The 25,946-nt window shown below is 38.6% G+C and overlaps 1 protein-coding gene across 1 annotated transcript; it reads left to right on the top strand.

Annotated features, from left to right (window-relative positions):
• The first annotated feature begins 243 nt into the window (after positions 1-243).
• On the top strand, positions 244-21,775 carry lman1 (lectin, mannose-binding, 1). Its single transcript, XM_088356267.1, has 13 exons — positions 244-590; positions 3,629-3,783; positions 4,322-4,429; positions 5,821-5,882; positions 6,387-6,486; positions 6,563-6,686; positions 7,830-7,888; positions 8,047-8,179; positions 11,551-11,738; positions 13,130-13,206; positions 20,684-20,834; positions 20,905-21,026; positions 21,373-21,775. Exons 1-13 carry the CDS (start codon positions 317-319, stop codon positions 21,407-21,409), a joined length of 1,590 nt encoding a protein of 529 aa, XP_088212393.1. The 5' UTR covers positions 244-316; the 3' UTR covers positions 21,410-21,775.
• Positions 21,776-25,946: the final 4,171 nt, after the last annotated feature.

Below are 25,946 nucleotides of genomic sequence, written 5' to 3' on the forward strand. Positions count from 1 at the left end.
AATACAACATTTTGTAAGGGCATGGAGCCGTGGAGGTTGACAGGTATGGGATGCGTAAAAAAATGGAATTGAACCTTTAACTATAGCTTTATTGGTATTATTTCCGGTGGTCCCGAGGGTCGTTGGACATGTAACTTTGCCCTCTGTCCCATAACTTACGGCGTGTCCCATCTACCGAGGCCCGCCGCAGCGTGCGCGTGCACGCGCGAGAGCGACAGCAGCGGACCAATGAGAAGACGCCCTGTTGGCCTCCAGGCATCCCGTCATGCCCGCGCGCACCCGCCACTGAGCGCTACGTCAGCACTGACACGAAAACATGGCGGTGCCCGCAGCAGCAACACAGCGGAGGTTGCCGGCTTTGGCTTCCTCCTCGGCCACGAGAAGGCTGCTGGTGACTCTCTTCGTCGGGCTTCTGTGTCACAGCGGCGCCGTCCGAGGGACGGCAGCGGAAGCCGACGGAGACGCCGTCGAGAAGACCCCCGAGCCGGCGGAAGCGGCTCCACATCGCCGTTTCGAGTACAAGTACAGCTTCAAGGGTCCTCACCTGGTTCAAGCAGACGGAACAGTCCCTTTCTGGGTTTACGTGGGCAGTAAGTCCGGACGTCTTTCTGAGTGTGCTAAACTCACAATAATTTCCCAAAGCTAGCCGCTAACGCTCGCCAGTTACCCCACAGGCAACGGAATGGGCTTAAAAATCATCGCCAATATGTCATTGTATTTTTGTCCCTTTACATCTATAAGTTAAGTCTGCCAGGTAATTTCCGAGCAATTATAAATTCAATATCTTGCTCATGGCTCGTTACAACCTGAGGTCGAACCCTAAACCTTTTGGTTGAAATTTGGACTGTTGCGTCACAACATAGCATCAATGGACCTGATGCAGCTGCCATTCATCAAGATGCAATTTGATAAAAGTTGTCATTTGCAGTTGCCAACGGGTTCCTTTTTTGCAAGGGTAACCTGTCGTGCAAAGAGCATAGAAAATAAGGCAAATAATGGCAAAGAGGCACAATAATACATACACTCATACCTGTCAACCTCCACTGCTCCATGCCCTTACAAAATGTTGTATTTTCCCTTACAAAATACAAGATAATCTTACACCATATTTGTTTTTCAAACATGTCTATTTATGTAGTTATATTGTACATGTGTTTCGTTATATCATATATATTATTACTTAACATTTTGTTGTGAGATACTGAGTCGCTCGAGATGAATGGGGTTTATTATAAAAAAAATAAGTAGCTTGGAAAAAATACATGCAAATATAATTAAGTAGAATAATATATTTTCTTATTCAAATTATTAATTCATTTACTGCATTAAATTATTGTTGGTAATATACTGATTAAAGGGATAACCACAAACCTGACATTTTTCATTTTCTCCTTTTATACCTCCTTTTTTTCTTAACTTCTTTATACAACATAATAATTCGTAATGCATCAAAGCAAGTGAGCCGTTTGAGTTTAACAATGAGTTGAGCCGAAAAAGACGGTTCTCTAAAAAGAGACGGACTTCCTTTCACTAAACAACTACCACATAAAATCCGATGTTTTTTAAGACTTTGTTCACGTGTGATCGGAATCATGCATGATGGGAAATCCCCAGGCAGCAGACGCATGCGCACAGTAGCATCAAACCGCTCGCTTCGTTTGCAATGGAAAAAACGAGACCGAGATAAAGGCTACCGCGGCGAACTCGTTTGACTTGATTGATTTGCCGTTTCGTGATAGTCGGTGTATACCGGATAGTACCTATAATTGACAAATTTGTGTTTTTCCGGACAGATTTTCTTGTACGTCGTACACTTCTTAAAATGCATAATAAACGTACTTTGTACGGCAAAAACCTACAGGTTGACAGGTATGTACACAGCACACGAAGACTGATCTGTTCTAGAATAATTAACTTGTTAGAATTCCATACCTGTCATCCTAAGCAGACTTTCTCCCTTATTAATGAGTGCATATCCACTTATAAAATGATAATAATCTTTACAAAGATAACGCGACACCTGTTTACTCACAGCAAGACAGACCATTTGTCATGTTTCCTCATGCTTAGGTTTTTGAATTTTTTCCTTGCCCTGGTGTAGGCTTCAGATCAGGGGATAGTGAAATGGTGACCTGTGCAGGTCTTTGGGACCTTTTGTCTTTCAGGGGAATAGAAATAAACATGACTTAACCATGTTGCATAAAAATGATGATCATTTGTGTAAACAGCCATTTATTTTATTTATGAAATTAACAACACAAACAATTCTTGCAGCATTTTTCTTTTACAAATGACCGACAAGATCCGGAACAGAGCCGAAATTGGAAAACAAGATCAGTCAAAAAGTCTAAAAGAAAATATAAAAAAACTATCCCCATAGAAAAATTGTTATACGGCGTACACAATTTCATTTGATCAAAAATTTAAAATATGAGAGAACCTCACAGGTATACAATTGCACTAGCTTCGCATTTGCAAGCCTAAAGGAGCTGTGCAGAATTTGAACGTAATTACTCTCTGCTGCCATCTACTGGCCTAAATGAATTATTGCAGCCTTAGTCGGCTCATTCATGATGCGCGTGCAAATACGTGCATTTCTTAGATGCGCTAGAATAAACATTTTACATCTTTCTTGGTGTCTGGGTTGGCGTTTGGACATTACTAGAAGCAGGCCTTTTCTTACTTCCACCATATTTTTGCTACACTGACATAAAGTAAAAACCTGCATGACGTCACTCTTCAGCACTCCTCCATCCTAATGTGTTCCACTCCGAACAGCTCTGATAAAAGTAAGCTAGCTAAAAGCTGAGAGGTGCAATGGAAATTAAAGCATAAGGGCTCTTACAACTCAGTTGGGCATTTAAACCAATACATGGAAAATATTTAACGTCCAACTTTTGAAGGACACCTCAAACGGTGCACCCAACCACCTTTAACCTGTTGTTCTTAGAACATTGGAAGGAAGGCAAAACAATAGCCAAAAACGGCGCAATAAGACGTTCCCACACTAAACACTGACTGATCTGTCTTAAAAAAATGAACCCTGTAAGAACTTAGTGAGTTTCAACTTGCAGCTTCCAGTTTTTAAGGACTGCAAATATCTGTCAAGATGACAAATATTTGACATGACAGAAGAAACCTTGTTTGACGTTTTTCAATATTCCTCAGCTTCTTACCATATCAAATACAGCTGATAACCGTCAAGTTTTAGTTCTAACAGTCACTTGCATAATCTCACTTGATTTCAATGTCATGAATATTTTTTTCTTTATGTTGCATAAAGAACTATTTTCATGGCTTAAAATCCCAGTGAGAACAGTGTTCCGAAAGTTTTTGTTAAACTTGTGCCTGATTGTTATAACAGTGAGGTAAACTAATAGGAAAGGGTTTTACCAAAGCGAGCACGAGTGAATAATAGGTACTCCAATCCTATCAATTATAATAATGGCTTTGATTTGAGTTTTTACATACAACACAGTCCTTCGAGCTGTATACCAACAGCAATGCTAAGATAACATCCATCTCTGGAAACTATTTCCCCCCCCCCACATGGCCTGAATGACAGCCGGTATGAAAAGCTATGCAGTGCCCTCACAGAGATGCGTTTTTGTCTGATCCCTGATGGTAGATGCCATTCCCAGCGCGGACCAAGTTAGGATCGTACCATCCCTCAAGAGTCAGCGAGGGGCCGTGTGGTCCAAAAACAAGGCGTCTTTCGAACACTGGGAGGTCGAGGTGACTTTCCGCGTATCCGGTAGAGGCCGAATGGGTGCAGACGGCTTGGTAAGAAAAAGCGAATCGCTGACCTGAGGATTCCTTCTTTTAAGCTAACTGGATTTTGTGTTGATTAGCAAGAAACATTGACGGCGTTATTAAAATGTTATGTTCTGAGTTGAAGGGTCCGAAATGTATGTTTTGAGGAAATACTGGAAATATATCAATTGTATTTTTAAAATGTTACTTTACTTGGCTTGTGTGGAATAGTGTTTAGTCACTTGCATTAAAATAAGTAAAATAAGAAGCAACGAGTTAAAATCACCTTTGAGGTGGCAGCGTGTTTCATTCAATGCTCACCTTACAGGTTGGGTGACAATTAGTCTTTCATCAGTTGATGGCAAGGGAAAGTCTATTGTCTGACCCATTTAAAATAAGTTTTTGGGTAGAGTTAATACTGACTCAGTGATTTTGGGTGATTCTTTGAATAAGATGTTGAGCAATTCTTCACAATTATTTTTGTTCTTTCTTGAGACGTGCCAATGACAAGTTGGCAAAAAGATGATTTCCGCCAAGTTTCTCAAATTGTCTCATTTTGCGTCTGTAGGCCATCTGGTTCACCGAAGCCCAAGGCCGGCTGGGGCCCGTATACGGATCCTCTGATAAGTGGAACGGAGTCGGCGTCTTCTTCGACTCCTTCGACAATGACGGCAAGGTCCGTGGCAAGTTCACTTCATTTCGAATATGTGTTTAAAATGTACACCTTAGCTAGTTCAGAACGTTTTCAGATATACAATCCTTAAACCTGATCTAATTCCTCTTTCTTAACAATCCTATTTTTGCCATTACCTGAAATGGACAGTGTGTAATATTTAGTGGTAAAAAACTTAATTCATTAGAAAAAAAATATTGCTATAAAAAAATAAGCAATCCGCCATCTTACTGCAACGGATACCAAAATGCCTTGCTCAAGGCCAGGCAAAAAGATGAAAAGAAAATTGGTGCTTTATACTCACTTTGATTCTCTGTACTTTGTATTCCTTTTTGCTTTTTAGTTTATTTTCAGTTCCACTACCCAATACAGCGACTTCTAGTTTTCAAATAATACGCATTTTACTCCCTTTAATTTATTGTACCATATTTTCGCACTACAAGGCACACTGGATTATAAGGCGCATCTCCCCCAATTCTTTTTTTTTTTTTCATTTCATTTCATCAGGGGCACACTGGACTAAGGCACATGGATTTAAAACTGCAGTATTACCTGCTGTAGTTATTTGTGTATAACGGTTGCACGTTTTATATACTTATCATATTATATACAATGTCGCTGACCAAGATAACAACAATGAATGCAACGGGAATGAAACCGGGGTTGCGGTGGTAAGAGCGCTAGAACTACACTATTGTTGATACAAAAGCCCCTCTACAAGGCCTTCGATTTAATCTAACACTACTTTCACTCTAAGTAAGTAAGAAACAAATGTTGGAGAATGGAGAAAACATTTGTCCTGGAAGATGTTAATAAAAGCAAATAAAGCACAACAATTTATGTGTTGATGAATCAGACTTTGCATTTATTTATATCTTTCAAGATGACTTTTTGTTTTTCTCCGTTCTCTAACATTTGTTTCTGTAACGGGTAAAATGGATGTGATAATTATTAAATCCAATGCCTTTTCGTATGTTACCTGTATCACTGGTGATCCAACGGCACTTTCACCGCCGCTACCTGGGTTCGATTCCCTTTGCTGAAGATGTTTTGCGATACTGGTCAAAGATGTTATCCGATTGATAAATCATTGCACAAATACGCAGGTATACCGTTAAACCTTGTACAGTATCACACAGGAATAAATACTGCATTCCCAATTTCATTCACATATAAGATGCACCAGGTTATAAGGCATACTTTAACATTTCTGTCCAATTCGGGGTTTTTAGGTGCAACTTATAGTCCAGAAAGTACGGTACTTAAAGATGATCAGATAATGATTAAAGATCATACCGGCGACATTGTTTGCTTACCATAACAAATAAAAGGTGAGAGGTTTGTGATGGGTTATGTTTTTCACGATCGGAATTATTTTTTTGTGCCCCCTGCAGAAAAATAACCCGCTTATCGTGATCGTGGGGAACAACGGCAAATTTGATTATGACCACAAACAGTAAGTAAACACTTAAGTGGCCCTGACGCTGCTACCTGTTAAACAAAGATTAACAGATATGATTGTATTTGCTTGAAAGTAAATAATCCACTCTTGTTCCCTAATCCCATTTTTTGTCTGTGTTACCATAGAGGTTTGTCTTGGAATCCACTGTTTTTATAAGAGTTGTTTGCCACGCACAGAATTTCATCAACACAAAGTCATTTGTACAGAAAAAAATGAACACAATTATATGAATTTGATGAGATTGCCTTATTAAATTCATACGATCGTGTATTGTTTTTGTAAAATTGGAACGGGTGGTGTGTTTTTGTGTGTTTCCATTTGAATTTTTCAATAGGACTTGCATGTTAACTTATAATGTAAACAATCTGATTCACAATTGCTTTTGTTAAGAATATTATCTTTCATTGATAGAGTATTTTTGTAAAAGCAAGAAAATATTTTTGTATAGAAAACCTGTTAATAGTTGTTAGCCAAAAGTGTTGTCTATTATGTTGGCAGTGACGGCAGCACACAAGCCTTAGGAACGTGTCTACGGGACTTCCGCAATAAACCATATCCCATCCGAGCCAAAGTGAGGTACTACAAAAAGACGCTGTCGGTACGTGCCGTTGGATTCCTGTTTCTGGGTCACGTTCAGGCCTCTGCTGTAACAGCGATGTCACGCCGTTCGGCAGGTCCTGATCAACAATGGCTTCACCCCCGACAGAGAAGACTTTGAGTTATGTGCCAAAGTGGAGAACATGATCATTCCCACCGAGGGTTACTTCGGCATTTCGGCTGCGACGGGAGGATTAGCAGGTATTCCGCCGTGGAAAATTAAGCTGACGGGTCAGGGTTATGGTTTTAAGGTCTTTAGCACAAGGAGAGGCGTCTCCAATGAGGGTATCTAGACTTTGTTAGGGTTTTTTATGGATGCTGGTAAAATAGAAAAACGGGTTTTACGTCCTGAGCACGGATACATGTTAGACTTTTAAATAAAAGGGACACTGTGTATACCACCTGACCTCCGAAATTCCGCTACTCTGTCCATCTTCAAATTCAGACTCTAAACCCATCTCTTCTGATTTGCCTAAAATGCCCCCCCACCTACCTTTTTTTAACTTTATCCTGTTTTTAATTTTATATTTATCGCTTGTTTGTTTCGTTTTAGTTTTATTGAAGTTTTATATTCTGTGTACAGCGATCTTGGGTGTCCTGAAAGGAACTTCAAAATAAAATGTTAATATTATTATTATTATTATTATTATTTGACCACTTGATGTCACTGTATTGTGTAGTCTTTCTCATTAAACGGAAGAATCCAAAATATGGAAACTAAATTACCCAAAATACACTTTTTTTTTTTTTTTTTTTGCCCAGCCTTTCACAAGGTTTTTGGGGGTACCCGTACTGGCAAGATGGCAGAAAATCAACAGTCACCTCCCTTTATGTGAGCCTCATGTTATTTAAAATTGACATTTCTCAACCTTCAAGTGTTTTAATAAAGGCCTGTTTATTTGTTAGTTAATGGATTTTTGCTTATTATTTAAATCAATAATGTTTTTTTTTCAAATGAAGGTTGTTTAAAACTAGGAGGCACGAAATAATACACAATGTTCCTTTAAATTAACTAATTCATCACCAGCCCAATCAAAGGTTTTGATGTTAATAGCCGTCAAAGGAACGGAACAGGTAAATGTTTTTATGTTTTTAAATAAAGCTATATCGAATGTTTTCAAATAATCTTTTTTCAGTGAAGTACAAATTCGTGTTAATAATATATAATTCAACGATTCCATAATATTCATTTAGGTCTAAAATTATATTTGTGTATATATACATATATATATATATATATATATATATATACATATATATATAGATATATATATAGATATATATGTATATATATAGATTTAGATAGAGATATGTCTAATTTTCTTTTTCTTTTCTTCACTGTAGATGACCATGATGTCTTGTCCTTCTTGTTATTCCAACTCACGGAACCAGGCCAGACACCGGTAAATTCCATCTTTTCAGAACTCTTTTCCAAATTACACTGCTTTTGCCTGCAAACAAATCAGTCTGCGCTGCTTTTGAATTCACTGAAGCTTTTCTTTATTTGTGTTTTTTTTTTTTTTTTTTTTTAATACTTTTGTTTGCGGTGGCGCTCTTGAAGCCCCTCCCAGAAGCGGAGATTCCTAAAGAAGACCAGGACAAGTACCAGGAGGAATTCCACAACTTCCAGCAGGAGCTCGACAAAAAGAAAGAGGAGTTTCAGAAAGAGCACCCTGACGTAGAAGGAGAGCCAAGTTAGTCGGCGTTTGGCCTTTGAAATGATTGAACTGTTGTCAGAACAAAAAAATTAAATAATAATTATATATATATATATATATTATATATATATATACAGAAATCCCTTAGTTTTCGCGCTTAATGGGGACCAGAACCACCCGCGAAAAGGCATTCGCCGCAAAGAAGTGTCGCACCTCCATAAAAGCCCCCAAAGTGTTTAACTTACCTCGAAATTACGTCATAACCGTCATAGAATACATGACTGACAAAATGACAATTATAGATCTACAAATAATGACGCACAACACATAATTGTAGTCGACTGGATTGTTTTAATGTCACTATACAAAAGTAAAATAAAATTGGAGGGCTTCTCCTTTCAGAGTAAAAAAGCAATTTAGAGAGCGGACGGCTAGCTGTGCGCAAGCATCGGGTGTCGTCGATTTTAGCCGAGATTCCACGATGATCAAAATAACATTCCCAAATGTTGCGGTTTTCCACGAGTTGTAGCTGTACATGTCTAATGGATCTGGAGTTGCTGAAATATAGGCTCCGCAGAGATTGCTTGTAAGGGTTGTTAGCTTAGCCGTAGCAAAGGGCCGGTCCTGCAGCCTCGCTATTGCTTTCTCCCAGACTCTGCCTCAGTTGATTCATGGACCAGATAACAATCCATGGAGCCGTTTCCTTTGCACTTTTCTAACTTTCGTCAGAGTCCGATTTAAATGCTGAATTTCTTTGCAATGTAGCGAGCCACTTAAAACCAGCGGTCGCCATGCTTCTCAGTTTGTTTCCATATGGAGACATACACTGCGCATGCCCACCCCGACTGTTTGACTGACAGCATGCACAGGCCTATCATTTTCGCACATGCAAACGGTCATGCCTACCCATTACACACATACACACACACACACACACACACACAATTTGTCCCATGCCGCACTTACTCTATGCTTTCTCTGACCACAATGAACGATACGTTGATATCAATGACAATAAAGACAATTTAATTAAAAATTCACGAAGGAGTTAGCTAGGGATAATTAAAGCGCAAAGTACCAAAGGTGTCTCTGGATATACAATACCTTTCAAATGTTTGGGTCATTTAAAAATGTTCACGTAGGTTTTGGATCAGGGGACCGTGTAATAATAGTCTGGAGTTTGTATGAGTCTGTGGTCTGTGCAGCGCGTAAGGACTTCTTGTGATTAAGGGCTATACAAATAATAAACATGACTTGACTTCTTATTTTTGAGGGAAAATCATTTATTTTAAATTAAGATACATTAAACCAATCAGAAACACACCACATACATTGTTGACGTGGTAAATGAGTATTTTAGCTCCAAATGTTTTTTTTAAAGCAATATCTTTATAAGTGTACAGAGGCCATTTCCAGCAACCAACACTCCAGTGTTCTAATGGAACACTGTTTGCTAATGCGTTAGAAGACTAATAGATTAGAAAACCCTTGTGTAATGATGTTAGCACAGCTTAAAACAGTTTAGCAGTTCAGAGAAGCTATTAAACTGATCTTTTTTCTTTGATTTAGTCAAGTATCAGTAGCATAACATGTTTGGGTGTGATTCAACTTTCAGCCAGAAAAGAGAATTTTCTTTTGATACTCGACAGTCTATTGTTAGTTTAAGAAATGTAGGCTAATTCATGCAAGAAATGGCAGAGAAACTGAGGATTTCTTACAACAGTGTGTTCTACTCCCTTCTGAGAATAGTATAAACAGGCTCTAATCATAGAAGAAGAGATTGAGGCACAACCAAGCAAGATGACAAGTACATTGAAGTCCCTAGTTTGAGAAATGGACGCCTTACAGTTCCTCAATTAGCCGCTCTGTTAAATAGTACTGTACAGTGTTTCCCAAACCATATGAATTCTCTGGCGGGCCGCCAAGGTCTTGTTAGACCCCAGCTACAGTCTCATTAACTTGTATTAATAAGAAATTGAATAATATTTTTAAATATACATACATTTTGAGTTAAGAAAAATATTTTTATGATATCTCATTTTAAATAGAGCATAACACCACGGTGTCCTCGCTTTCACCCTTTTTTGTGATCTCACTCTCTTTTGGGGGCGGCAGTAGCTCCGGAGGTAGAGCGCTCGTCTTGGGATCAAAGGATCCCGGCTCGTCCGTGTTACATGTCGAAGTGTCCTTGGGTAAGACACTGAACCCCTAATACCCCCAATAAGCAGGTTAGCGTCTTACATGGCTGAAATACAAGGCCGCTATTGGGAAATGTGGAGCACATTGTAAAGCGCTTTGGGAAGTCATTGACTTGAAAAGCGCCATATAAATGCAGATCATTTCATTTCTTTTGCTTGAGTAGTTGATTGGTTAATATGCGTGTTTTTGTTTGCTGGGCAGAAGGGTGTGTATACATTGAGCACAGGAAGGATGGGCTGAGTGTTTTTTCAGAGGTTCTGTAGTGTTTCAGTCTACATCGGTTAAATGTTAAATTGTAATTAGTCAAAAGTTCTTATATTGAATTGTTTTTTATAGCACTGAAGTTAAAAATTATCATTTTTATTTTATTTGTTGTTTTGTTTGTTTTTCAGGGATTCTTTGTTGCTTGACTTTAAAGTTGCTTAGTATACGTTTGAATTGGTTAAAAGTTAACTTTAAAGTGAAAAAATAAAGGCTAGTGTAATATAGTATTATAAAACATTTTTTAATTCCTTTATTTCACGCATATTTTTACATATTATTGATCATATATTTGTTTACAAAATGTTAATTTTAATCTTGGGTTTAATTAGACGACGAGCAGATTTTTTTCTGCCTTAAATTCCTGTCTTGTTTACTATGCTTTGTGGGTGTGACTTATTTACTTTGTCATGGCCTTTCATAACTAGTGCATTTATCATTCAATAGTAAGGGCACACATATGCCCCAGATCAATACATTTGGTTTTAAAATGTACATTTTCTTCTGGAGGGGCATGCCCCCCGTTCCCCCCTAGACTGTACACCCACTAGGGTCCCACAGAATTCTACGGGAAACACTGTAGTACCCGCAAAACACCAGTGTCAACATCTACACTTGGTGACTCCGATTTGCTGGCCTCAAGAGTGACAAAGAAAAGGCCATACTTGAGACTGGCTATCAAAAAGAAGAAATTAATATGGGCTAAAGAACACTTCTCTTTTGATAAATAACGGTGACTTTTCATAGAAAACACAAAATTGGGTTACCCCAATCTTTTGAACTGTAGTGTATACAATGACGATTCTTACAACATTTCATGGTTAAATCCTCCATAGTTATCTTGTTGGGCTTACTGTAATGAAAAACATTAGAATACATTGTTTAATGTGAACGTTTAAGGTTGGTATCTTGAAAATATTTACAACTCTCGATCTTTCTCCTGTCAGTTGAAGAGTTTTTCGAGAGCGTGAACGACCGAGAGATCCGTCAGGTGTTCGAGGGTCAGAACCGCATCCACCTGGAGATCAAGCAGCTCAACCGGCAGCTGGCCATGATTCTGGACGAGCAGCGCCGTTACGTTACTATTGTCACCGACGAGATCTCCAAGAGAGGAGGCAACACCGGTTCGGGCCAGGTGGGTTGCACCGTGACTGTAATTCATATCAAACCATTTTGTGGTTGTACTGAGCTGTTTGTTTCATTTATCTCCTTATAACTATGTTCTTATGTCTAGTTTATTGCATTGCAACTTTATTTTCAACACAAATTTAGACTTCATTGTAGCAAAAATATTGTGTCTTGGAGCAATTTTTTTAATTCTTAAATTTTCAATATTTTTTGTAAATTGTTCTGTCATAGTTAGGATCATATTCTGAGAATGGGTCTATTCTTGTCACTGTTAAGATACATTCTAGATTAATGTAGATCAGGGATCACTGACCTTTTTTAATCTGGGAGCTACTTTTTGCTACCGATTGTCACGAAGGGCTACCAATTTCATATACAGTTCGAAAATTGTGTTTGAGCTATGTTCTGCTATGGTCTTCCAGGTTGTAATTATTTTAAGTTAAGTCAACTACTAAAAAAAGTCATGTCAGTAAGAATTCTAATTCACTAGAAAATTGCCATAACCCCTCAATGGTGAGCTATTTTTATGAACCTGTCTGCGAACTATTTGTGTTCTCATAGGGCTAACTGGTGCACACAGGCACCACTTTGGAGACCCCTGCCATAGATACTCGCCGAAGACGGGCATAGCCACTCAATCAGTTCTTGTCCTCATGCTCCCTCCTTGTCATTCCATGTGTTTAAGAGGGATCACATCTCATCGCATTGTGTTTTAGTGCATTTTATTACCTTTGTGCTGATAAAAATTGGTCCCAAGAAAGTTAGGGATACAGGGAAACAAAAGTGAAAACTGTGATCGAGTACAAGAAATTATTGCAAAATACTACATTTGTGTATGAGAGTTACTTGAACTTCAAAACACGCGACTTAAATAGATCAAGAATATGAATTCCTATTGGAATAAACGGTTGCACAAAAACCTCATTTCCCCATCCAAATAAACCCCCATTTTAATGGTATTTTTGTGTATTTTCTCTAAAAATTAATTTTAAGACTTTTTGGATCTTTTTTTCTTTTAATGTCAAGTAACATTTGTTTTGTATAGCCTTCAATCATGAATTTTATAAACTAGCAAATGATTCTTGTTATTGTTGCTGTTAGCCACTCAAGCTAACCCTTTCACTCCTAGTAATTGGTTAGTGTTTGCAAAGTTTAATCTGTGTGAAGTGCTAAGTGTGTGTTTGAAAACTAATTTGCTAAGTATGCCACTAGATGCCGCTAATTTTTACACACTGCAACTTTAATTGACCATGGTTTGTGACATTTGAACTTTTGAGACAAGCTTCACAGGCGTGTTTACGCCTACATTGTATTTTCGACAATGCAAACAAAATTGTTCATACACGATTATTTTTTCCAATATTGGCTCCTCCTACCATGCTGTTGTTTTTTTTTTAGCTGGACGTGGCACACCAGCAGCTGGGCACGATTGTATCCTCCCAACAAGATCTGCTTAGGAACCTCAATGAGTTTAGGTGAGTCGTTTTGTCTTCTCTTTATTTTTCATTGTTAACAAAAGCCGAAGAACAAAACAAAAGCAAAATCCCAGCGCTTAAACCCCAGAAGTCATATTTAATCTCAGGCTGCGCACGTCTCAGGTGTCCGACAGCCTTTCCCTGCGTAATCCTGTGATCATGCTTTCATGACTTACACCAGAAAGTAAGTCTGTTTTTAAAGGTATGTGTACAGGGCATGATACGTGAAGCAATACCCGTCTGCTCATAATCTTCTTAAACTTAAGGACTCTCGGATTCCCCCAAAAACAATCCCCCCTAAAAAAAAGTGATTTTACCGCATTAAAGTGAAAGCCTACCCGATTTAAAAACAAACAAAAACAACAACTTTAATGGCAATACTTAATAAATCACAATATGAATGTTTCTATAGCCTGCCGAAATGATTCGAAAAATAAGTCATATAAAAATGTGCTAATGGGTTTGTGTTTTGCCATGCTGTGCAAATGTCCGTATTTTCACGACCATACGGCGCATCTTGTTAAAAGGCGCATTCTCCATAGCTGCTTCTATTTCTGTATTTACCATTAAAAAGGGCACATCACCCGATGGGGCATGGTTGCCCTCTCGTGCGGCCGCATTACAACACAAACAAGAGTACAAGTGTGCGTATTTAAAAATACAACAGAAGCAGAACTGAGTTTATTTATGGTTTATCGAAGTATTGATTAAAAAGTAGGACACACAGTGACAAAACGTTTAATAATTTAAAAAAAAGCTGGTGCTCAAACAGTTTGGTACAGGTACTCACATTTTTACCGCTAATCCATATCAAAACACAACCTCTTTCTGACCAGAACAACGCGGCTAAACTCCACTAATTGGTTAACTTTCTTCAAGTTCAGTGTCACTTTCAGTCACTTTCCATGACATGCGACTCCTCAAAAATGATGCCAGGTTTTGCAAAAGCTCGAGCAACAGTACCGACTGACACGTTAGCCCAGGCTTCCACAATCCATTATTTCATTATATCCGCTGGAAGCTTCTGCGCCACTGTAGTCCTGGTCCGGGTGGAAAAATGACACAATTTCAATAAACAAACGCACTAAGACTAAGACAAGAACTTTCAAATTGCTAGATACGCTACATTGTTAGCTTCCATGAGTACTTCCGCAAACAATGCATTTCATCACGTGTCCTCTCCTGCACAACTGGGACATGGCAGCGTTCACAAAGGAGAAGCATAGAAGTCACAGTAGATCGCATACACGTCTCATTTAGTTGGAAATATGAACAATCTAAAAAACATCAGCGTTCACCCAGAAATGTTGCAAGTCTATGCCTCGGTGAAGACTCAAACCTGTGACTTCTCAGTCCTGAGGGCACGTCCAACCCTAAAGCCACCGAGCTGGTCCACGTCCCCCTGCACACAGGGCCCACTGCATGCTGGGGTGCGCCGCACAATTTGAAGTAAAAAGGAGACTTTTATGTATGCCATATGGTTGTGAAAATACATTAACTTGCATTACAGAAATCTAGACAATAAATTCCCAAAAGAAAGTAGCACAAAAACCACTGCATTTTCCAGGCTATAAGGCACATCGAAAAACCTCAATTTTGCCAGAAATGAGTAAATGTGCTGCATAATGAGGTGTGGCTTATAGACCAGAAATGCTCTGAATGCAATATAACTACGGTTATTGCTTGTACATATATCTGTAACCATTTATGTATGATTTTTTTTTTTTTATGTTAGTTGTGATTCAACTTTCCCCATATTTATGTTCTATGGAATACATTTTCTATTTTCTGACATTTTTCTCAATGCAAACCTTGTTCTTGCTGCAGTTTTACTTTCATGCGCCTCACAGTCCGGTGCACCTTATATGTCGAAGAAATATTTTTGAAGGTGCGCCTTATAACCAGGTGCGCTTTATAGTCCTCATAATACAGTAACCCATTTTTTCCCTAGAAGAATCAAAAGAATGCAAGGAAAATAAGTTAAAAAAAGGATAGAAGGAAAGAAATCAGAGAATTCGAAAAATGCTTGGAAAAAAGAAAATAGAAAAAATTGAGGGGAAAATAAGCAAAAAAGAAGCAATAAAAGCAGGTCCTTTCACACTACAACCTCCTCACAGATCCCTACCATGTCATCGAGCTCGCACATAACTTCCTGTTTACCCATCCCTGTACTTGGCTGCATGTGAGTGGACTCGTGTTGACACCTTTATACAAATTGTCTGCATTTATATAGTGCTTTTCAAGTCAATGAAGACCTCCCAAAGCGCTTTACAATGTGCTTCACACTTACCCATTCACACACACACTCACACACCTATAGCAGCCATGCAAGCCGCCAACCTGCTTATTGGGGGCCTTAGGGATTCAGTGTCTTGCCCAAGGACACTTCGACACCCTTTACCTGTCTTCCCTTCTCCACACGGCCCTAATACTCGACAAAACCGACTGTTTTAATGAGTGAAATCACTTTTTATCCATTGTGCACGTCACATTTTGATTGCTTCTTAATATGAGCGTGCCATCTGCATGACAAATTAATCGGAGCGATATTAAAGATTTCACTTTATGCAACATTAATCTGTGTCGCGGGCCATAAAAGACGCAAGCTGTCCACGTGGCCTAATTCCCACGTGAAAACATGTTTTATTTTTTTTATTTCCTCCTTAATTATTTATCATAACGTTGACCCACAACTTTATGGCATGGTATGAACCGTTTGATTGACGGCATCAAAAAGGCCAGTCAGGCTCAGCTCGGATTAGAAAATGAAGATAAATAGGTCACTAGATGAAGATTAGACGCCGGCTTTATTAATAAATGCTCACTTACTTTCTCAAGGGAGATTTTTCGATGATTATTTGATATGAAAACAAATGAGATTTTGTGGCTTCGCAAAGAAAAGGCAACGTCTTAGCGCGGTTTGGGATTAGGCGTCTTTAACTACATCTGTCGAACACGCTCCGCACTACAAATGACGCTCTGCGGGACTTCATTTCATTTGTCAAATGTTTCTTCTTCCTCTCTGTGGTAATCGTCTTAGACGTGTTTTAAGATGATAAGAGAAAGTTGCTGCTTACTGCTGCCCGCTTCTAATCGACTGCAAGAAATTTCATTTTCTTCCAATTTATTGTATGACCAACGCGACCTGCTCCAAATACAGGATTAAACTCTTGTTTTCTTTTTTTAAGTGCAACGAGTGTTCCTCACTGCAATCGTTTCAACCTTTTTGAGTCGAGGCACATTTTGCTTTTTCATTAGAAAATATTTTTTAAATTCCTGATACCATTTTCCTTTTTTTAAATTATAAATGATCATGTTGTCTATATTGCGTTTTTCTTATTAGTATTGGTCACCGTGGCTATCCGAGATATTCTTTGTTTTAGCTGTAATTTGAGATTTTACTACATTTTTACCTGTTTTACCGTATTTTTATCTTATGTTTTGAGAGAAATATAAAACTTCAAGTGAGCAGGAAATACCTTCCAATGCAAAAACACAACGTTTATCCCATGTTCTAGCTTTTTTTTGGTAAAAATTATAAAATATGTGTACTTTGAAGGAAGTTTTCCTGAGAATTTAAGGTTACGTTAAATAAACTTCACAAAAGTTAACCATGATAATTAACTTCATACCAATCTCATTACATCCTCTATCTCCTTGTCACTTTAGCTTGTTTATCTCCTTCTGTCCTCTAGCACTTTTTTGGAAATTAGGAACGTATTTCGTATTCACCACATTAAAATTGAAAGCCTTGCTCGTTGTCAGGTGTAACACGTTTTTTTTCATGACTTAAATACTTCATCTAAAACAGCTTAATCAAACATAAGTGATTAAATATACTCTACTACTTCATGAATAGATGATTGCTATTGTAATTTTCAGACCTAAAAAACCCAAATTGGCCAGAAATTTGAACATGCGCTGTTTTAAAGCAGAAAAGATGGATACAATTTCAAATAGTTAGTTAAATGATGTTGCAAACGGTAACTGTTCTGCCTTTGAAAAACACATAGTGACCCCCTATGGTTTATATGCTAATTATTTGTTGCTCAAATTAATTTTAGTGGTGAAATCAGATATCATTGTTAATTTATGTTCTGAAATATTTTTATTTAAATGTATTTATTTTTCATGCAACCCAAGATCTTACCGTACATTAAACTCTTATAGTCCAATGTGCCCGATATATGAAACATATCATAAAAGACTACTTTTTGGGGTGCGCCTCATAGTGTGGAAGTTATCTAGTACCACTTACTGATATGGATAATTGTTAAGTTGATCACTGGAAAAAAAGCAAAAGGAAATTTCCTGCAGTACACTAGACAAGGTCTCTTAGCATACTAATGTTTCCCGGCACACTAATTTAAAACAATGCCCTAAAGTATTGAAGCCTATTTAAAAAAAAACAAGATAGTCAATTTCTTAAGGTTTTTATATTCGAGCCGACAATTGAGTTTATTCTAAACCAGGGGTGTCAAACATGCACCCCGCAAACTGGATCAGGCCCGTCAAGGGATTGAATCGGACCTGCGAGACGACGCTAAAAGAAGCACAAGACAGAAACGATCTTTAGGTTGAAACGTGTCCACTTGATGTTTCCAAAGCCAGGCGCCACTAACAAGGACATTGTGGTAGTATTTTTCTCTCTCTCTTTCTTTTTCCCTCTTCCTTTCTCTTTCACTCTCTCTTATCCATCTACTAGTCCAGCCCCCGAGAGAAAGTTTTTTTTTTCTACCGTGTGGCCCCCCCGAGCTAAAATGCATTCGACCCCCCTGTTTTAAACAGTTTTTGAAACAAGGAAATATGGCATTTCCACACGCATAGTTACATATTATGATTGTGGCTTTAAGTCTTTGTCGCCTCGTGAACAAACAGGTCGACATTATTTTTCCGACATGCTAATGCCGTCTGCTAGCATGGCGGCTAGTAGTCTCTTTAACCCTCGCAGGCCTTGTAATCTGATGTCGGAACATGTTTTTATAAGGGATTAATTTGGCAATCATGACCCGTTTTATCAGATGGTAATTTTCTGGTTTTCAAACTTTGCCTCTTTGCATCCTCTGGTGAATAGGGATTACGAGATTACACGGGGGAGCATTTGTATCCCCCCTCCCCCCAAAAATGGATACTCGCACTGCGTTTGGTGTTTGGCAACATTAAAAATGTTGTTAAAGGGACAGTGTAAGATTTGACCACCAGATGTTGCTTTTTTGTGTAGTGCAACTGGAATTGAGTGTTACAAACCACAAGGAAGAATAGAAACTACCCAGACTCCAAGTGATTAAACGGCACCATTATTTTATTTTAAGGGAAAAAGATTACAAGTGAAGGGAAAGAAAGAGAAAAAAGTAAAATGAAAAGGAAGAAAAGGGAACTAAAAACAAAATTAACCAAATTGATAAAGGGAAAAAAATTGATAAAACAAGCAAAAAAAGTCATCATTTTTTAAAAGATAACAAGGGGACAAATAATGAGCAACAAAAGTGAAAGGTGAGCCCCATCATGTATTTTTTTTTTTTAATGAACAAGTATTTTTTTAAATGGACGTTAATGATAGTTCATGAGTTTTTGCTTAATTTTTTTAATCGATATATTTTCTTAACGAATTAAGTTCCCTTTAAGGATGTTTTTTGTTGTTCTCATATAATGTTCTGCAAAATTATAACGTTTCTCTCACGGAAACCCTATATTATGATCTTCTTTTCATCATTTAGTGTGTTTTAAGATTTCAGTTACAGTGGTACCTCATTTTACAATCAACCCATCTTACGAATGTTTCGGTATCCGAAATTCGCTTATGTCTATAATCGTCCTCGTTAAACGATCAGTTTCCCAGTAACTGTTTTCAAAAAAGTGTGTGAAAATGACACCAACACACCTGCTCTGGTGGCTTGTCGTTATGGCGCTGTCATGTGAAGCGTTACAGCCCACTACTGGTCGCACCAAAGAGGACAGCTCTATTTAGAAAACTATCTTTTTTGGCTCGGCTCACTGGGAATTCTTTCGGCTGGGTTTGAGATTTTTTGTATGTTTTAATTATATGAACCATTATGCACCAAATTATTTCGTAATTTTATGTTTGCAGCGGATCCCTGAAAAACACATGACATACAAATTAAAATATTTTCAGATATACAACAAAAATTGTGCAATACAAATCAATTTTAGTCTTACACACTGAACAGATTCTAAGTTGAACAACACAAAATCCCTGAAAATGCAAAACAAAATTAATAATAACTCTTTAGTGCTATAAATAAATGATAAAATGCTAAAAGTATTACCTATTTACTATTCAATCTATTCAATTTTTACCAATTTAGACACAGATCCTCTGAGAAACATGCAAAAAAGGAAATTAAAATGAGTCAAACAAAAAGCGCAAATGATCAGCAAATTGAATGCACTCTGTTTCGGAGCAATCAATATAATTTGGCTCATTTTTCTGATTTTTATAACATACAAGAGTGACGTAGCCTCATCATCTCATCTCATCAGCTGCACCGCTTATCCTCAGTAGGGTCGCGGGGGTGCTGGAGCCCATCCCAGTAATCATCGAGCAGTGGGCAGGGGACACCCTGAACTGGTTGCCAGCCAATCACAGGGCACACAAGGACAGACAACTCAATCGCTCAGTCACACCTAGGGACAATTTGGACCGGCCAATCCACCTGAAATGCATGTCTTTGGAATGTGGGAGGAAACCGGAGTGCCCGGAAGAAACCCACGCAAGCACGGGGAGAACATACAAACTCTTCACAGTAAGGTCGGGAGCTGGGTTTGAACCCACGCAAGAGGTTCCCACGACCTCAGAACTGTGCCGCACACGCGCTAACCACTGCGCCGCCGTGCTGCCCAGTGATGTAGCCAAGAAGCGGATCTTACGTCAGTTTATAGCAGCCCATTGACAGAAAAAGATCGTAAATCATAGATGGGAACAGCACAAAATAACACTATATATGTGCTAGCAGCAAGATACCAACTTTGTTTTAGTCAGCAATGTCAACCAATTGGTGCTGGATTTCTTCCTTGGAAGGTACTGGAAATATTGTAAAATTGGCTTGAAAGTGCTTGAATTCAGCCATGAAAAAATTCACAACTGGGTATTAGCTCAGGAGGTAGAGGGCTTGACTTGGGATCAAGAGGTCGCAGGTTCGATTCCGGGCTATGTCGAAGTGTCCTCGGGCAAGACACTGAATCCCTAATGCCCCCAATAAGCAGGTCAGCGCCTTGCATGGCCGCTATTGGTGTGTGTGTGTGTGTGTGTGTGTGTGTGTGTGTGTGTGTGTGTGTGTGTGAAGCACATTGTAAAGCGCTTTGGGAGGTCTTTATTGACTTGAAAAGCGCTATATAAATGCAGACCATTTACCATTTAAAGAAGCGTTTTATAATCTGGAAAATCCAAAATGTGACGTAGTAATCTCTCAATAAATGAATTCTCATCACATGATCTTTGCATGGTTTTCTCGCGCAGGAACGCTTTCTATGAGTCCCTGAAACAAATAGGTTCGGTCCAGCACGGCGGCGGCGCAACCTACGAGAACATTCAGCACTTCAACGATATCAAAGAGCATCTGCACTTAGTCAGACGGGACTTGGAGCACCTGGCACAACGAGGCGCTCAGGTCAGAACGCAAAAGAGCACAAACTCAAAATCTTGGGCTCAACTCGTATGAGAATTGTTTTATTTTGTAGAATCCCGATGAGAAAGTCCAGAAGTGCCCTGAACTTCCCACGACTTCCTGCTTGTCCACTGTCCATTTTATAATATTCATCGTGGTCCAGTCGGTTCTATTTCTGTGTTATATCATGTACAAGTAAGTTATTTATCTTTAAAGGGACAGTGTGTAATATTTAGTGCCTCCTAGTGGTAATAAAAATTTCAGTTAAAAAAAAAATTGAATACTAGGCAAATATAAATGTTCATTTTTTTGTATTAAAAAAATCACGGGTCGAGAATCGTCTTTCTTTTAAATAGTGGTTTTCCGACATAGAAGTCACCACCATGTTTGTCTGGCATCTTGCTGTGATCTGTTACACTGATTTTCGTTCACCTTAGACAATAGAGTGCCATCTAGTGGTCAAATATTACACACTGGGGCTTCAATTCAATAGATGAATGAACACTAATGAGATGCTAATTTGTCATTTTCTCAATTGCAGAAGCCAGCAGGAAGCAGCCGCCAAGAAATTTTTTTGATGCAAAAACAAATTCCATAAATATGTACAGTATAAATGAATGTCTATTTTGGGCTATTTTCATTTTTTCCTCCCAAAATTTCTAAGTTATTGTTCCTGGAAGGAAATATGATTTGTTTGCAAGAATTTAGTTCTAATAAATTGTTCCAGATTGGTAATTCTGTTCTGTTTACAAGTGATACGCCCAGGTTCATCCTGATGGTCTTGGTTGCCTGCTCACATCGTTTGGAATTTTTTTTTTTTTTTTTCTGAAATAATTTGCTTCAGTTGTTTCCTGGCATGTTGCAGACAACCAATCTGTGTTTTTTGTGTAATTTTGTATGAATAAACTCCAAAAACTGATGTGAATTGGAAACACCTGCCAAAATGTCAGTAATTGTATTCCATGAAGGCCAAGCTGTGTACAAAGAGAAGGAGGTTGCATTTAATCTTAAGGTCCAAAGTGGCAACCATGTTAAAAGCTGAACCTACTCAAAGGGACCATAAATTCCAATGTCAGTTTACTATGCAATGTTTCTTAAAATAACAAATCATGATACAATTGTGAAGATGGCGTGTCATTAAATCCTGAGACACAATCATGCAGAAATCTTATATATTTGGGTGTCCCAGAGAGCAATATAGTAACCACTCTACATACAAAATGAATTTGTTTCTTACTGTCAGGAACCAGAACCAGATCAGGACCCAAGCGCGTGACGTTCTCACAGAAGCTTTTTATTTTACGGGAAATGGGAAGTCATGCTTGTGAGGCAGCAGTCTGGCATAAAATGATAGGAAGCCAGTGGCCGACGAGATCGATACCAATTGTCCGAGTAGATATCGGACAGACGGGGTCGATACTGGACAGACGGGATAGACAATGAAACAGTATATCGAAAATAAACAGGACGAACTAGACGGGAACTAAAACTGGAGAAAATAATACATAGGACAAAAATAGACTGAAACAAAACTGGAAACTGAAATTAAACAGGACAAAATAAACGGGAACAATACCGGACAGGAAATACCAACAGGAACAGGACTGAGTCGAAACCTACATCTTGCGTGTCAGAAGTTCGTTGATGGGCGGACAAAGGAAGCGTGGGAGCGCTGAGCTTAAAATAGAAAGCCAATCTGTCAAGGAGCTGCAGCTGGCGCCACACAGGCGGGGCCAATTGGGCTTCATGGCAACTGTTACACTTATTTAGAATTTCTCGTATCTCGGAACAAATGTTGCCCATAAACAAAACTGAAAACCAATTACTGTATTTTCTGCACTCCCAAAAAATCGTCTTTTGTCATATCTATCTTACTTAAGGCGCACCGAACTATAGGGTGCTACAGTCGAAACGTCAACAAACACGGGCCGGTCAGACATTATTAACCACTTAACGTTGAGAAGCAAATGCGTGTCCATACGATGTTACCAGTCACTGAAATACGTCATGCGACATATCATTGGAAAACTATTGGGATTCAAGAAATGATGATCGTTTGGATATACTCATCACAGGAACATGAGTCTGAAACAAGATAACAGAAAAATATAAAGCCAGGGTAGCTCACCAACGACGTGGTCTTGCAGCCATCACATTGGATGATAATACGTACCCATGTTCCCCTTACATCCGTGAGTGTAGTGAATTCAACTGAAATATTTACGTGCAATATATATATTATTATTTAAATATATATATTATTATTATATATATAAATATATATATTATTATTATTATTGTCGCTAATGCCGACAAATATATATTTTTTAAAAGCCGCCAAAAAGCATCTCTGCATCAATGGACGTTAATTGTTGCTAGCTGTCGGTTTAGCCCCATAAAAATATTCCGTCTAGAGTCTAGACTCTAGACCTTAGACCAGGGGTCGAGAACCTTTTTGACTCAAAGAGCCATAAAACAAAATATATTAATTTTATTTTGGGAAAGAGCCACAGCATATATTATGAGACAAAATTACTAATTTGCTAAACCCACGCCCCAGACAAAAGCTTAGTCTTCAGCACATTTATTTTTGATGATTTGATAAAAATTGTGAAAAGAGAATAATGCCAGAGCCCGTGTCCCAAAATCAACATACATACAGTTTTAAACTTTTCTTTCTTGCAATTACTCAAGATCGGTTAAGCTCAATTTTGACCCTTTTTTTCATACATATTGGTTTCAAAACCATATGCAAGCAGTTATTTTGTAAAAACGTCACAACATTCTGCAAACAGGGAGCCTGATGTGCTTACGTTTGGTGCAGACAGAGTAGGGCGAGAGATTGGAGGGAGTGCTTGCACTTTTTGCATAGCTCCACCCATTCCTCCCACTCACCCAATCAAAAAACTAAGTTCTCTTCCGGTGTTTTGGCGTATTTACAGTTTGTTCTGTGGGTTCATCATAAGGTATCTGAACACTGAACAGATTATATAGAGACCTTTTATATAAAGGATTCTTTAGCGTTGTAAAGCCAAAATGATTTTTTTTTTTTTTTTTTACACCTTGACTGTAAATTGTAGTGAGAAACGTGCCATATACAGGACTGTCTCAGAAAATTAGAATATAGTGATAAAGTTCTTTATTTTCTGTAATGCAATTAAAAAAACAAAAATGTCATACATTCTGGATTCATTACACATCAACTGAACTATTTCAAGCCTTTTATTATTTGAATATTGCTGATTTTGGCTTACAGCTGAAAAAAACTCAAAAATCCTATCTCAAAATATTAGAATACTTCCTCAGACCAAGTAAAAAAATAATTTTATAACAGCAAAACTAAATCAAACATTTGAAAATGTCCATTGATGCACTCAGTACTTGGTTGGGAATCCTTTTGCACGGATTACTGCATCAATCCGGCGTGGCATGGAGGCAATCAGCCTGTGGCATTGCTGAGGTGTTATTGATGCCCAGGATGCTTCGATAGCGGCCTTCAGCTCATTTGCATTTGTAGGTCTGGTGTCTTTCATCTTCTTCTTAACTATACCCCACAAATTCTCGATGGGGTTCAGGTCAGGGGAATTGGCAGGCCAATCAAGGACAGTGATGCCATGGTCAGTGCACCAGTTACTGGTGGTTTTGGCACTGTGGGCAGGTGCCAGATCATGCTGGAAAATGAAATCCTCATCTCCATAGAGCTTTTCAGCAGATTGAAGCATGTAGTGCTCTAAAATCTCTTGGTACACAGTTGCATTTACTCTGGACTTGATGAAACACAGTGGACCAACACCAGCAGCTGACATGGCTCCCCAAACCATTGCTGACTGTGGGAACTTCACACTGGATTTCAAGGAACTTGGATTTTGCTCCTCTCCAGCCTTTCTCCAGACTCTGGCGCCTTGACTTCCAAATGAAATCCAAAACTTGATTTCGTCTGAAAAGAGGACTTTGGACCACTCTGCAACTGTCCAGTGCTTCTTCTCCATAGCCCAAGTCAGACGCTTTTTCCGTTGTCTTGAGTTCAGAAGTGGCTTGACCATGGGAATACGGCTATTGTAGCCCATTTCCCGGACACGTCTGTGAACTGTGGCTTTTGATACCTGGACTCTAGCTTCAGCCCACTGTCTTTGAAGCTCCCCCAAATTCTGGAAGCGGCTCTTCTTCACAATTTTGTTGAGGCTGCGGTCATCTCTCTTGGTTGTGCAGCGTTTCCGGCCACATTTTTCCCTTCCAACAGACTTTTTGTGGATATGCTTTGAAACTGCACTCTGTGAACAGCCTGCTCTTTGAGAAATTTCTTTTTGTGTCTTACCCTCCTGATGGAGGGTATCAATGATGGTCCTCTGGACAGCAGTCAGATCAGCAGTCTTCCCCATACTTGTGATTTAGTTTACTGAACCAAGCTGAGTGTTTTTAAGGCTCAGGAAACCCTCGCAAGGTGTTTCGAGTTAATTAGATGATTCAGGTGATTAGTTGAATAGCCTACTTGTATACTTTTTCATGATATTCTAATATTTTGAGATAGGATTTTTGAGTTTTCTTAAGCTGTAAGCCAAATTCAGCAATATTCAAATAATAAAAGGCTTGAAATAGTTCAGTTGATGTGTAATGAATCCAGAATGTATGACATTTTTGTTTTTTTAATTGCATTACAGAAAATAAAGAACTTTATCACAATATTCTAATTTTCTGAGACAGTCCAGTATAAATAAATGTGACTTGACTTTAATTGAACAGAACTGGATATCTAGCCCTTCCACTGCGGTCCATAGTGACTCTAATTTCACCTTTCTGCAACAAAAGGACAGCTATCACATCCAGAGAGAGAGAGAGATAAAGGGAGAGAGAGATAGAGAGATAGAGAGAGAGCGAGATGAGAGAGAACAAGAGTGCTGGCCTGATGCTTAGATCCTTCCACGGTTCAACTCTACTGCTGGGACATACAGTGCACTGCCTCGCAAGGCTAAAATTAGCCACTAGCGTATGCGAGAGAAGAGGGCTCGTCTCAAACACACCCTGAATCTCTTGGATTCCTAATTTAGCAGAACGATCTCGCTTTTTGAGTGACTCGCTCTGTTTGCCTTCACTTTCATCACCCGATGATGACTTAAT

The sequence above is a fragment of the Urocampus carinirostris genome, chromosome 16 (assembly GCF_059441175.1).
Source record: "Urocampus carinirostris isolate Australia breed hairy pipefish chromosome 16, RoL_Ucar_1.0, whole genome shotgun sequence".
Classification (NCBI taxonomy): domain Eukaryota; kingdom Metazoa; phylum Chordata; class Actinopteri; order Syngnathiformes; family Syngnathidae; genus Urocampus; species Urocampus carinirostris.

What these genes read in the sequence shown, in the direction of transcription:
- lman1 (XM_088356267.1), top strand. Translation starts at nt 317, where the DNA reads ATGGCGGTGCCCGCAGCAGCAACACAGCGGAGGTTGCCGGCTTTGGCT. An exon ending in GAATGGGTGCAGACGGCTTG is followed by an intron (nt 3,784 to 4,321) that starts GTAAGAAAAAGC and finishes TTGCGTCTGTAG; the next exon opens with GCCATCTGGTTCACCGAAGC. An exon ending in TGACGTAGAAGGAGAGCCAA is followed by an intron (nt 8,180 to 11,550) that starts GTTAGTCGGCGT and finishes TTCTCCTGTCAG; the next exon opens with TTGAAGAGTTTTTCGAGAGC.